At 37.3% G+C, this 14378-nt stretch overlaps 4 protein-coding genes across 4 annotated transcripts; all 4 read right to left on the bottom strand.

Annotated features, from left to right (window-relative positions):
- Positions 1–1563: 1563 nt before the first annotated feature.
- Positions 1564–1957, bottom strand: LOC307154920 (histone H4). The gene has a single exon (XM_079865153.1). It carries the CDS (start codon positions 1936–1938, stop codon positions 1627–1629), a length of 312 nt encoding a protein of 103 aa, XP_079721279.1. The 5' UTR covers positions 1939–1957; the 3' UTR covers positions 1564–1626.
- A 966-nt stretch (positions 1958–2923) lies between these two features.
- On the bottom strand, positions 2924–3453 carry LOC307154917 (histone H2A-like). The gene has a single exon (XM_079865150.1). It carries the CDS (start codon positions 3437–3439, stop codon positions 3053–3055), a length of 387 nt encoding a protein of 128 aa, XP_079721276.1. The 5' UTR covers positions 3440–3453; the 3' UTR covers positions 2924–3052.
- A 3797-nt stretch (positions 3454–7250) lies between these two features.
- On the bottom strand, positions 7251–7967 carry LOC307156320 (uncharacterized protein; the record flags this gene model as incomplete). Its single annotated transcript, XM_079867611.1, has 1 exon — positions 7251–7967. One exon carries the CDS (start codon positions 7965–7967, stop codon positions 7251–7253), a length of 717 nt encoding a protein of 238 aa, XP_079723737.1.
- A 3816-nt stretch (positions 7968–11783) lies between these two features.
- Positions 11784–14250, bottom strand: LOC307155787 (SLAM family member 8-like). Its single transcript, XM_079866727.1, has 3 exons — positions 14079–14250; positions 12739–13047; positions 11784–12368 (listed from the first exon to the last, which is right to left on the bottom strand). Exons 1-3 carry the CDS (start codon positions 14140–14142, stop codon positions 12088–12090), a joined length of 654 nt encoding a protein of 217 aa, XP_079722853.1. The 5' UTR covers positions 14143–14250; the 3' UTR covers positions 11784–12087.
- Positions 14251–14378: the final 128 nt, after the last annotated feature.

Raw genomic sequence — 14378 nt, 5'->3', positions numbered from 1 at the left:
GTAGCAGAAACTCTTCTGAGAAATACTCTCAACACTATTGTTGATCCTCTAGAGGAAGATGATGATGATGATGATGTGAAGCTTGTGCTCCAGTAGTGCTGGGATTTACACACATGATCATGTCAACATTCACATCTTCCTCCACCAAACACAAACCACAGATCAGATTTCCACTGTGAGTAACATTTATTATGAGCTTCATAATGAAACCATTGACACTTTATTCTTTTTTTTGTTCTTTTTTTTTCTTTGTCTACCCTTTTTTAATTCAATTGGTTGTTCTATGTGTCATATGTATGACTATGTACAGTTGTACAGTTTCTATTTATTCCTGTAGCCTCTTGGCCAGGTCATGTTTGTAAATGAGAAGTGGTTCTCAAACAGTTTACCTGGATAAATAAAGGATAAAAAATTATTTTACCCAATGCTTCTTTTTGAAGTCCTACTACCATCCCCCATTCTATCATGTTTCTTTGTTTCATTTTCACGCATTTTTCGGAACGCAATGCAGTAAAATATTTAAAGTACAATATTGATCATTTCAGTTGTTTAATCAAATTGAAAAACAGCAATACATAATTATAATAAATAAAAAAAAATTCATACTACAAACAGATCATCACATTACCTACGTTTATCTCATACATTATGCTTAGGAATCGGATGAGATGTTAAACTGAGGTCCTGGCTCTCTGTGGTCATTAAAAACCCATGGTACTTCTTGTAAAAAGTAGGGGTGTAACCCTGGGGTCCTGAAGGCCAAATTCCATCGATTGGCCCTTGCCAATCATGGCCTCCTTACAATCCCCTTCCTTTGAATTAGACTTTTAAACCACCACCACTTTTAAAAGCCCAGGGGACCGAAATATTACCAGCAATTACCCATAAATATTGCTGGAAGGCACTTCAAAATTGTGCAGAAATTCCCTTCCATTGAATTGGTTTTATCACTCTCTTCTCCACCTATAGCTGGGTCTGTGTGTGTGTGTGTGTGTGTGTGTGTGTTCATGTTTTTTCTATCCCGGTGGGGACTTCAACCTGAATGCACACAGACTCATGGGGACTCATGTCACAGTGGGGACCTAAACTGAGGTCCCCATGGGTAAACAAGCTTATATATCATACAGAATGAGTTTTTTTGGAAATGTAAAAATGCAGAACGTTTTCTGTGATGGGTAGGTTTAGGGGTAGTGTTAGTGTAAGGAGATAGAATATACAGTTTGTACAGTATAAAAACCATAAAGTCTATGGAGAGTCCACACAAAGATAGTAAACCAGACTGTGTGTGTGCCGAGTGCACTAATGACACTGTACTGTGGCTGCTACACAATGATAGTGGTTAAGGAAAGATCCATGATATCAATTATAGCGCTTTGGGTGTGCAGTAGTACATATAAAAGCGCTATATATGTGCCTCATTCATTCATTAAAAAATTCAATTTAGAATGTTTAGTAACTACTGATGAATGATATAACGAGAATTAATGAACTACACCATTAAAAACTCAAAATAGTCTCGGTAAGATGCCACTTAATTTCATTTTCACCACATGGAAACTTGTTCTTTGTGTGATAATGTGGGTGGCTCTTAAAAGAGCCGTTGTGTTTTTCTTCTTCGTGGATGTCTTAACCCCCGAACCCGTACAGAGTGCGTCCCTGTCGCTTCAGCGCGTACACAACATCCATGGCGGTGACGGTCTTTCTCTTGGCGTGTTCAGTGTAAGTCACAGCATCACGAATGACGTTCTCCAGAAACACCTTCAACACACCGCGAGTCTCTTCATAGATCAGGCCAGAAATACGCTTGACGCCGCCACGCCGAGCAAGACGACGAATAGCGGGTTTAGTGATTCCCTGGATATTATCGCGAAGAACCTTTCGGTGCCGCTTAGCGCCTCCTTTCCCGAGTCCTTTACCGCCTTTCCCTCTTCCAGACATGACTGCAGATACTTTTCAAACCACAACAGCAGATGATAGAAAACCCACTGAGGAAGAGGAGTTTATAGTCGGCTAGCGGACCTAGTTGAAACCATAATAATGGGCGGTTCTATTAAACGTCAGTTGCATTTCCAAATCGAGGTCAGTCTTTTGATGCCTTACTAGTGGAAAGAAATAGAATTAAAGTAATATTGATAACGATATAATTTAACTATATAAAAAAATAAACTTAAATACGTAAAAAAAAAAAAATAGACAAATACAAATGATATAAGCTTTCTAGACAAAAGAAAGGTATAATCAAAGGGCTTCAGTCATTTTGACCCGCGAGGGAAGGATTTGTTACAGGAGGGTTAATAACTATACAAACATACAAATAATATAGTAGCATAACACTAAAACTTAAACCACCATTCATTTCCTTTAATTTGCTTTTGGATTTAAATAATATATAAAAATAGCATTTTATAAGACCACCATGGCATATAGAAGTTCCTATTTAAACACACCGTAATATGGAAATCATCTTTCATTGAGTCTAAAAAGAGTCTTTGGGTTTGTATGATTGATATACAGTGTATTTAAGCGGATGCGGCGGGCCAGCTGGATGTCTGTGGGCATGATGGAGACTCTCTTGGCGTGGATGGCGCACAAGTTGGTGTCCTGGACAAAGGCGCACAGCCTCCTGCTTTCAAGCTCAGTCTTTTATTCGGGTACACCAAGACAAAGCTAAAAAATAGATTAAATCAGTCTTGACATTTGTGTATTATAACCCATAATTGTTCGATGTATGTTAACTAATAAAAAAAATGAGACGCGAATACAAATAAATAGATCACATACAGTGAAAACATGCTTTTCATAGCACAAAGGGGGGAAATAACCGCGCAATGCCATGTTCATAATGCAGCGTGTTACTTGCATTAAAAATACTTAGATTTCATATACGTTTATATTTAAAACAATATTAGCAATGTACGGTACAAAACTGATTTAATTCTATACTGGGCTGATACCAATTTATAAAGTGATACAATTTATGAAATAACTCTCTCGGGGAGAAATTGGGTGGCTCTTAAAAGAGCCTTTGGTTTGAAGAGAAGCTTCGGTCAGTCTACTTGGCCTTCGCGGGCTTCTCGGTCTTCTTGGGCAGCAGCACGGCCTGAATGTTGGGCAACACACCGCCCTGAGCGATGGTCACGCCACCCAGAAGCTTGTTCAGCTCCTCGTCATTGCGCACCGCCAGCTGCAGGTGTCGAGGGATGATGCGGGTCTTCTTGTTGTCCCGAGCGGCGTTTCCAGCCAACTCCAGGATCTCAGCGGTCAGATACTCGAGCACAGCGGCCAAATACACCGGAGCTCCAGCACCGACGCGCTGGGCATAGTTGCCTTTGCGGAGAAGCCTGTGGACACGGCCGACGGGGAACTGCAGTCCCGCCCTGGAAGAGCGACTCTTGGCCTTAGCGCGAGCCTTTCCCCCGGTTTTACCTCTTCCACTCATAGCGGGTTAAGATTGTTTACGGCTAGTAAAGCGAGAAGTACACAGAACTATAATGCGGCTGCTCGTTGTGAGGTGACTTATAAAGAAAGCGTGCTAGTCTCCTATTGGCTGAAATCTGAAAACATTCCCAGCCAATCAGTGATCTTCCCTCTGAACACCAAACCCCCCTTTCTGCTGCTGACACTCAAACACGTCACGCTGTAGTTTAATTTAATGCCGCTAGTCTTCCTTTTAAAGAGTAAAGGGCTTTATTTTAATGGTGATAATGTTAATAATGTGTGATTAAAAGTTAAACGAGTCGGTCTTGAAGCAGAATATATTCATAATTTACTGGTATTAATATGTAAACATGTACGTACATTCTATGGAAATGTTGATTTTTCTGTCCCTTGCCTTTACATAAATATTAACCTTGAAAAACACTTTAGGGTTAGAATTTCTTTATATTTTAAAATGAAACAATATGTTATTTGAACAATTACACCTTCTTGAGCCATCAATGTGTCAATGTTTGTTTTTTAACCCCTTGAGCACTGAGGGCATTTTTAGAGTTGTTTTGTCTGAGTGACACACACAAAACTAAAGACTCATAACTCCAAAACTATAACAAGGAGAGTCAAAAGGTAGGTATTGTTTGAAAGAAAACTTTTCAAATTTTTTGAAAATATAAATTACATTACATTTGGACGTTCTCCTGCCGAGAAACTGCTGATAAAAGGCAAAATATATATATAATTTTTATAATGATAATGCATATCTTTCTTATTTGACATGGAATAACTCAGGAAGGATATAAGGTAGGAGGAAGTCCCCTTTTTTGCGGAAGTCCCTCTACATATGAGCTGCATCTGGATAGAATGTTGTGGTGATTGGAAAAAGCAATCAAAAGTTATAGCATTTGGAACCAAGATAGCCTTTTTGTTGAGACCTTGACGCCCCCTCATGGGCATTTTTAAAATTGTTTCACCATGAAGAATATTTTGTCATAAAAGCAATAGATTAAGTTCATTTTGGGCTAATTTTAATTGTATTAATATGCTGTAAAAAATTAATTAATAAAAATGATGTTATTTCAGCCAGCGCACATACCTGTATTTTCTTCCTGTTTTCGGTCGAAGCCCATAGTAATCGATTGCCGAGTTCACGCGCATAGGTTTAGTTACCTATGATCACGCGCGTGAACTCGGCAATCGACTACTATGGGCTTCGACCGAAAACAGGATGTAAATACAGGTATGAGCGCTGGCTGAATAAATATCATTTTTATTCATATCTTTCACATCCACTGCAGTCAGATTCACCCGTGTTCACTCTGAAGGAATCACTCACATGGCTGTGCACTTGTAATGACACATCAAGGATGTTAAGAGGCTAAAAGCAGGTTTAAAACTTGCCCCATTGAAGTCAACAGGGTGCAAATTTTAAAAAGAGGATAACACGGTGTAGGCAACACCGATTTTTGTCATTGTTCTCTGTACTGACAGCACTCCAAATGTACAAAAAAATGAGCTCAATGTTAAAATTGACCGGAGTTCTCCTTTAAAACTCCACGAGGAATATCTTTAGATCTGAGTGATGGATTTTGCTGAGTTTGGGCTCTTTGTAATCGCGAGAGTCTGCTGAAAATAATGATGTGCAGTTTCCTACGATTTATGCATGCTTCGTGAAGTTATAAGTGAAAACCAAACGCGAGTGCTTCATGAATATATACTAGGATAGGTGCGTCTGAGGTATTTTTTGTGTTAGAACGCCATGAGGAATATCTTTAGATCTGATTGATGGAATATATTAAGTTTGGGCTCTTTTTAATTGTGAGCACCTGCTGTAAATAACGATGTGTCATTTTTCATGATCGAACTATGTTTCATGAAGATACGAGTAAAAAGGCCAAGTCTAAGCTACCTTGCTTGGCTACGTGAGTCTGTGGATTTTTTGTGTATTAGAACTCCATGAGGAATATCTTTAGTTCTGAGTGATTGATTATGTTGAGTTTGGACTCATTTTAATTGTAAGCATCTGCTGTAAATAATGATGTGTCATATATGCATCCATATATGGTTTACACATGGGTCTCTTGAGGGCTTATTTTACAAAAACCTTGCTCAAGTTTAGTAAAAAGCCTGAAACAATTATGCTTGTTGTATTCTACTCATTGAGAGCTTTCAAATGACATATGACACAGGACTATCTGAGCTGTATGATGTTTTTGACATATTGCAGTATGTAGTACAAAAAAGTAGTTTATAAATTATGAAGAAAAAAAATCTATTTATCAGCAAATAACTCAGCACTACTTATATGAGTTTATCAAATTGGCTACATTCATTGTAAATTTCAGACTGTACGCTTTCAAATGACATCTATTTTAAGTTGATCCAGGTAATATTTTTGAAAAATAAATTATGATTATTAATTTTGCTGCTAGGTGGCGCCTACAGGGGGTACACTTGTTTTTAGAGGAATAACTCTGCACTCATTAGGGGTTGATCACTTCGGGTTTAAGGGGTTAATTAATTATATAGAATTCCATGCACCACAGAAGTGCTCATCCCCAGTTATGGGAAACTGCTTTATGTTGAGGTCACAGGTGTCTACCGTTTAAGATACAATAATGTATACATAACTATAAAAATATAACTTGACTTCCTTTTTCCAATTTCCTGAAGATCTATGAACAAAGGCCCATGATAAGTCCACTGTCTATTTTCAGTTATCAGAAATCTTCTCATTTATCTCATGATTTCATGAAACGTCTAGTTAAACTCACTGGTATGACCTACTTTATTGTTAGGGAATTGTAAAAAATAAAAAAATAAAAAATAATAATAATAATAATGATAATGATAATAAATAAATAAACTAAAATATAAATGTATGAATATAAATGTATTAAACTACTTAATTTAGTTAGTATACCATGATTCACTGACGTTATTGTCATTGGTGTCACCTTTCTTATGGGTAACACCAGTAACACCAGTGACTCCCATTTATAGATAAACTTTATTCAAAGCTATACATTTAGATTGTATGCCAAATGTAACAAGTTAGTCTCATCTACTTAATTATAGTTGAAGAATAAGGATATTTGGTCTTATGTATGTCACTGGTGACATGAAATAAAATTTCATATCTGACATGCTAATAATTTTACATCCATTTAATTCTGCTACTCTCAAAAGTTAAGATTCAAAAAGGATTGCATCATTACCTGATTATAACTGTTTTTCAAATATTTTCATCGTTATAGCAAATACATGGTTGTGCAAATGAACTAACATCAAGCACACTTTTAACAAACCTGATAAAAATAAATAAAACATAATATCCTTATTTGTTGCATTATTATTATTATTATTATTATTATGTAACTCTGACTACATGTGCTGGAAAAAAATATATATTTCGTAAAAACATTTAATATTGGCAAATAAGTAAGGTAACAACAGTGACAAAAAAATGGTATATGTGGCCTTTAAATAAATGCACACAAAAAAATGATTAAGCTGTCCTTTATGTGTATTCATAAAGTAAAAGGGTAATCTAATAATGTGGTCTAAGCTTAAATGTTAGAAAAGGAAATACATTTTAAGACATCTTGCCATACAAAAAGTGGACGTTTCTGTAGAATGAAAACATGAACATTCTCAATAATGAGGTCTAAATTTGCACAACATGAATTTGCTTTCACTTGTAACATAAAGGAAAGCCATGTCATCTTCATTGGACAGATGAAATAACGCTTTACTATGAATTAGTGAGTGGCTCTTAAAAGAGCCGTTTTGATTAAACACACAACGAAAAAGACAGTTTATTTCTTTTTGGCTGCTGTCTTTTTAGGTTTTGCTGCTTTAGGTTTCGCCGTTTTGGGTTTAGCCGACTTTGCCTTTTTTGGGCTCTTGGCTGCTTTCTTAGGAGTCGCTGGTTTCTTTGTCTTCTTGGGGCTCTTCGTCGCCTTTTTAGCAGCGGGTTTCTTCACCTTCTTCGGGGATTTCTGAGCGGCGGGTTTCTTCACCTTCTTCGGGGATTTCTGAGCGGCGGGTTTCTTCACCTTCTTCGGGGATTTCTTAGCGGCGGGCTTCTTCACCTTCTTTGCTGCAGTTTTGGGCTTCTTAGCAGCAGCGGATTTCTTGGCTTTAGAAGCCGCTTTTTTGACGGGTTTCTTCTTGGTCTCGGCCAGTTTCTTGTTGAGTTTGAAGGAGCCTGAGACGCCGAGACTTCCTTTAGTCTGGACCAGGATGTCATTATTAACGAGACTCCTAATGGAGATCTTGATGCGGGAGTTGTTCTTCTCCACATCGTATCCACCGGCAGCGAGCGCTTTCTTCAGGGCGGCGAGGGACACACCGCTCCTCTCCTCAGATGCGGACACAACCTTGACGATCAGGTCGCGGACGCCTGGTCCTGTTCTTATGCGTTTGGCTGCTGGTTTCTTCTCGGTCGCGGGTGCTGGAGCGGTTTCTGGAGCGGGTGCTGGAGCGGTTTCTGGAGCGGTTTCTGGCATGATCTCTACCATGATCTCTGCCATGATCTCTGAGTGAAGCTGGACTCGCACAATCCGACTGTGATCAACAATGAGCCGCTGCGCATTTAACCGCAGCATGAGAACCGTGTAGACTCACTCTCTCACTCTCTCTCTCTCTCTCTCTCTCTCTCTCTCGCGGACGGTGTGTTTTCTCCGCTGGAGCAAAACTGAAGTGGAGTAAAAAAAAAAAAGAGTAAAAACAACATAGCCTACACATCTTTATTTGCAGCCCAAACATCTGGAACGTGTGGATTCACGTGTAACAGATGTGGGCCGAATCTGGGCCGACACTATGTTGTCTTGGTTGGCATGTTGATATTTGTTGTTTAAAATACACTTTACATAGGCCTACCTGTAATTTTGATTGTGTCTGTATATTTACATGTGATTGCTGATTATCGTTCATGGAAGTGTTTGTGCTATTTTCACCATGTGTAGGCTATTAATTTAGTTTACAAAGAACTTTCAAGCTGCTAAGTATATGTGTACAAAAGGATAAGCTATAATGACCGCTGGTGCCCTCTGCTGGACATTTAATTTGTTGCACTTTAGGATATTCACCTTAAAAAGGTGAATAGCCTACGTATTTTTATGAATCACCTGACTATCATTTCTGCAATTTCATTGGTTTAAATCGGGAGAACTGAATGTCAATCAAAGAGTGTTCATGTCCAGACATGTAGGGGTAGAGTGGGGGAAAACGCCCCCCTTAAGGAAAATGTGACATTACAGTGAAACAAAACATATAAATGTGACTAGAATTGCCATCCCGGTTTTGAGTGACTATGGCACGAGTTATTCACCAAATATTAAAATTGCTCAGCCTTCATAATTAATTAGTATTTTCACTGAAAATATTTTTGTATAAAGGGGGCGTTTTGCCCCAGCAGTGGGGTAAAATGCCCCCTTTTTTACCAACCAGTTTGCTTCATAGATCAACAGCAAAATTAACAGACAATAGTTTTTAATCTCTAAAAGTAAAAGGCAAGTAATGTATCAACATGTATATATATTAATATTTATTTCAGCAATGTCCAAAATAGCCTAATTTAACTACCTTCCATCAGTGAGCTAACTTTGCTAGCAAGCTAGCTAGTTAATGCTCACTTGAGGTCATTTTTTAATGTTTTGTTCAAATATTTTGATTTTACCACCTAGTTATACTGCATTTGTGTAAAACAAAGGATTTGATAGACAGAAATATTTTATTATAGTAATTATGATAGAGAGAAACTAAGCCCCCCGGGGGGGGGGGGGGGGGGGGGGGGGGGCGTTTTACCCCACAAGCTATGACTTTTTAAAAAAAATATTTTTTTAAATATAATTATATTCCTTATAAATAACATATGATCTCAAACTACAGACTTCACTATTCATCTATCATACATCACTGTGATATCCTGCAGAACAATATTCTCTTATACACTTGTTTACTAATATCTGAAAATTATAGCATTTACCACGTAATCCTCTTCTCTTCAAATATGTCGCTGGTGTCAGATTTGTATATCAACGTAGTGCATAGCAACAGTAAAAATGTATCTTGACTACTTTTAGTGGTTATTTTGGGAAAAACAGGTGGGGGTAAAACGCCCCCCACCTGTTTTTCCCAAAATAACCACTAAAAGTAGTCAAGATACATTATTACTGTTGCTATGCACTACGTTGAAAGTTAAAAAAATTAAGTAGTACGTTTGATGGAGTATTTCTGTGCCAAAAATACTCCTTCCGGTTTGTCACAAGTTTCGGAAAGTTTTTTCCGAGTATGTGTGACATCAGATGGGGCGGAATTTCCTTATACGGGTCCTAAGGGCACTTCTCCCGGAAGGGCGCGCGCACACCCGTAGACCAGGGGTGCGTTTCCCGAAAGCATCGTTGGCCAACTATGGTCGCAAGTTCATCGCAATGTCCATTGAACTCTATTGGTAACGACGGAACTTGCGACCATAGTTGGCCAACGATGCTTTCGGGAAACGCACCCCAGAGCGAGAGAGCGAAAGCAGTACGCCCATTAAAGCGCTGTGCTCGGCTTTAGGGAAGTCATCGGCTGCACTGCAGTCAAAGCAAAGGACTTAAAGAAATAAACAATGTCACCAAAGAAGTGTGTTTTTGGTTGCAGGGCAAGACAACCCTGTATGGCAAGCCGTTTTAGCTTAAATTGTACCCAGCGTTACTCGTCGTAATTGCATTTTTACTAGTAAGAATTCAATTAGAGCTCTACAATTCAATTCTTACTAGTAACAATTCCAATTAGAGAGCTCTGCAAATGAATTTGTACTAGTCATATGTCTCCATTGACTTCCATTCATTTTTAATTACAGAGCTCTACAATTGAACTGTTACTAAGAATTGTTCAGTGATGATTGGCCATTAGTGGCACCTGATGTTAATGATTAAAATCACTGAAGAAAAGAGGAACAAACATTTGAAGTCACCATTATGTTGATCGGTGTGTCCAGCAGTTGGGCTCTTGATTTCTTATGCAAGTCTCTTCTTTGCCTATTTTATACTGTGTCAAATCAGGTGAAATCATCATGAAGTGGTCTGATGCTGATCAGAAGTGTGCTTTATCATTAATACATTTCAATATAGGCGTGGCGAGATGAAGCCTCATGACCATAGACTGTAAAAAATAGCTCATGACGCATTGAAGCTTTTCAGCCAAGTGGTTCACAAAAGGGTTTGTTTCTCGAGACTTCATTTGCTCACACCACCTGGTGGTCAAAGAGTGTAAAACAAGCAGGTCCATTACAGATGACCTGGTGTGATCTTTGACGCACTGTATTTTGCACCAGTTAAGGCTTAGAAATAACAGTGACGAAAACACAGATTTAAAAAACAAATTAAATTCTATATTAGTATTCACTTTAAACTTTTAGAAATTAAAGTGTAAATATCAACGTTATAAAATTAAGTTAAACCTACTCAACTTTCTGATACTGGTGTTCCCATCATGGATGATTAATAAGGTTGCATCTTTCATCATTGCTTTTGTTGTTTGGTTTAGTAACTTGTTTTGTGACATCTGGAGTTCATCTTCTACTCAAAAATGATCCATCGAATGTTACTGTTAATGTAAGCCAAGTATTGAGGTCTCTTTGTTCGGGTGGTTACCACATTATTAATATAGTGTAGATGTGTCGTCTAATATCTACGTTGTTATTTACTTAGACATTTCTAAATAAAGCATACACTTTAAATGCATGGCAAAATTCAATGTTGTTTTAAAGAGTATTGCAAAGTAAAAGTAGAAATTATTAAACAAATTCTAACTAGCCTAGTTAAAGTTACTTATTTTCTTTGTTAATTGTACTTAACTTGGTTAAGTAGATTTACTTAATTCCATGTGTGAAATTTGGACTACTTTAAATAATCTGCATGCAACTTGTCAAAGGAAAACTTAAAGTTTACTTTTTTTTTTCAGTGTGTGACATTATAGTGACATCCAGCAATTAATGTGACAATCAGATATATTGAAGAATGATGAAAACACATTGTGAGCGTAAGATATTAACCACAGTGTTATTCAGACTCTCACAGACATTCACAATCAGCTTATGAAACAATGGTGATATGCTGTATGGTCAATGGTCATACTGCAGTGCATGATGGGTACCAGCAAAATTCACTCATGACTCCCAGCATGCATTGCAGCATGACTAAATTATGCATTTGCATTCTATTACTATTTAGATTTGAAAATGTTCATATTTCCATTGTTGAGGTTTGTATGATGAGTGTGTCTCAATTTTTACACAAGATATGTTGTAGCATTTTTGAAAGATCTCACACAGATATCTACATTTTTATTTATTTATTAATGCTTCAGCTTCATAATTATGAATAGTTAAATACTCTTTAAACCCAAAATGTCTGAGCCAACAGTATAAAACCCCTTTTTTAATAAACTGTGAAGGGTATAGAACATCCAGGTTTTAATTCATTTTATGTACAAATCATGATGAAAAAATAGGCTAACAAGATAATTTTAGGGCAATGTAACCAATATACACACATAACCTTGCCATTCTAAGGGTGTCAAAAATAATAATTGTATAATCCTTATTAATACTTGAGAATTTAAGTATTCTTAATACTTAATACTTAAATACTTATTCTTATATTAAGACATTTTTACACAGAATCTTGAAAGCTTCTCTGTGCACACTACAGTCTGGTTAGTGTGCTTGATGCTGACGGTGTTGTTGGCGGTGCAGGTGAGTGTAGCCCTCTCTGCTGGATGGAGTTCGAGGCTCTGGTTCTGTCCAGTCTTGACCAGATCTCCACTCCAGCTGTAGGAGGGATTCGGATCACCGGACGCCAGACACCGAAGATGAAACACACACATGTTTTTTGACTCCAGCCAGGAATCACTGAACTCAATCTGTACATCTCTGATCAGATCTGGAGGAGAATAATACGCAAAATCAATTATATTTACATTTTGAAAATAAATTTTTGGTGTCTATGTTTCCATGAAGAACCTTTCATATCCATTGAACCTTAATTGTACAAAATTATTATTATTATTATTATTTTTTATATAGTGTAAAATAGTTCTTTACGCTAGAACTGTTCACTGGAAGATTCTTCTCTGATATCACTATGAAAATTCCCTCTTTGAATCATTAATGTTAAAGGTGTTCGGTTTCCTTCATAAAGGAACTATTTAACTTCAGCTAAATGACTATAGACTTATTTAACTCCAGTTCTTGAATGTTTGTGTGTGTTTACATTAACAGCATTGACACGATGAATATCAAGTTAAACTCACCATGAACATGCAGCTCAATGAATTTTGTTGGAAGTTGAACTGATTTTCCTAATGCAACAATAGTGAAGATTCCAGAATCCTGGAGTTTCAGGTCTTCTATTGTTATACTAATATTGTCCTTATACATATTTAACCTTTCATGAAATAATGGAGGATTCAACCGTCTGATCTGATCGTTCTCATACTCAGCTAATGTATTCTCATTATATTTCCACAGCACTGAAAGATCTTCTTTTGGATAATCAGCAGTTAAATCCAGCGAGTCTCCGACAGCTTTGTGCACCTGAACATCTGGATCAGCTCGTGACTCTACAACACACAACAAACAACTCTGGTTACAAATCATCACAAAATCATGCCATATTTTTCACATTCAACATAAGATTAATTAGTTTGGCAACAACATCATCAGAGCCAATGAGAAAAAGGGAACAGAGATGGCAAATATTAAATAAACCATCAAAAGAAGCTCACTGCATTTGAGGTGAGGGTTTATCATCACAGACCATCTCACACTTCTCACGCATCCACTCTTATCTTCTTAAGAACAGAATAAGAAAACAGAAAAATAATAACTTTATTCCCCAGATTTCTGAATGTCAGACTCTATGGCCTGTAATGGTTTGTACTGTATATTTGCACAATGACTCGTGATCTCTGGCTGTATTTTCGGCTCATCGCCCGTGTCCATCCGCGCTTTACAAAGTGTTTCACACTCCCTCCTCCACTGCACTCTTGCTCTCTTTATTTTAATTTGATTTATTTACTCTCCACCATCACCTCAACAGCGGCCTATTATTTCATAAATGTTGCACATGTGAATATATATATTCTTCCATAGCAATGAATGACAAATGAACTTAAAACCCTGAAATAATCATTATCATTATTGTAACATGCAATGCTGGTTGCAACAGAATAACGGTCAGTAACATTTGGCCACATTCTGTAAAGATAAGGCTTGAGGTTTCCTGAGCTGAACTTTTCTCTTTTCTCACAGATGAAATACGACTTGATCATTTATCTCATCAATGGAAAGCTTATTTATTAATCTCAGTTTAAAATAATTGACCTATGTGAATGGTTTGTGGTCCAGGGTCACATTTAGTTACATATTTAATAAACTATTTAATAAACAGAAACATATTTTTCATTTATTTTAAGTTACATGTGATATGACACACATAGACCTATGGATGCATATACATATATGAAAACAAGAAATGGAACCACAAGCAGATTTCAGATGCATGTTAACTCCCTATACACACCAATCACACATAAGGAAGTGTCTTACAGCCGGTTGAGACATTAACTGAGATGTTTCTGAAGATACTCACCCTGGAGAAGGAAAAGCAGGAGAACTGCTAAAATGGAGCAGCGGGACTCTTGAAAGATGTTCATGTCCGGACATTTAGACGACACACTGAGGCATCAGAGAAACAGAAGAGAGAAAACGACTTCCTCAGTTGATCACGCAGAGTTGGGCTATTCGTGTCTCTCAGTTTGTGCACATTTGACCACAGCTCTGTGGCTGTTCTGACACTAACAATTGTGTAAGACATTTAACAACACAAGAGACATTTAAGTTTCAAGTTTCAAGTTTGTATTTATTCATATAGCACATTTAAAAACAGCAA

Source organism: Squalius cephalus (assembly GCF_949319135.1).
Source record: "Squalius cephalus genome assembly, chromosome: 3".
Classification (NCBI taxonomy): Eukaryota; Metazoa; Chordata; class Actinopteri; order Cypriniformes; family Leuciscidae; genus Squalius; species Squalius cephalus.
The sequence above is the reverse complement of the archived record's forward strand: the minus strand, read 5'-3'. Positions and strand labels throughout refer to the sequence as shown.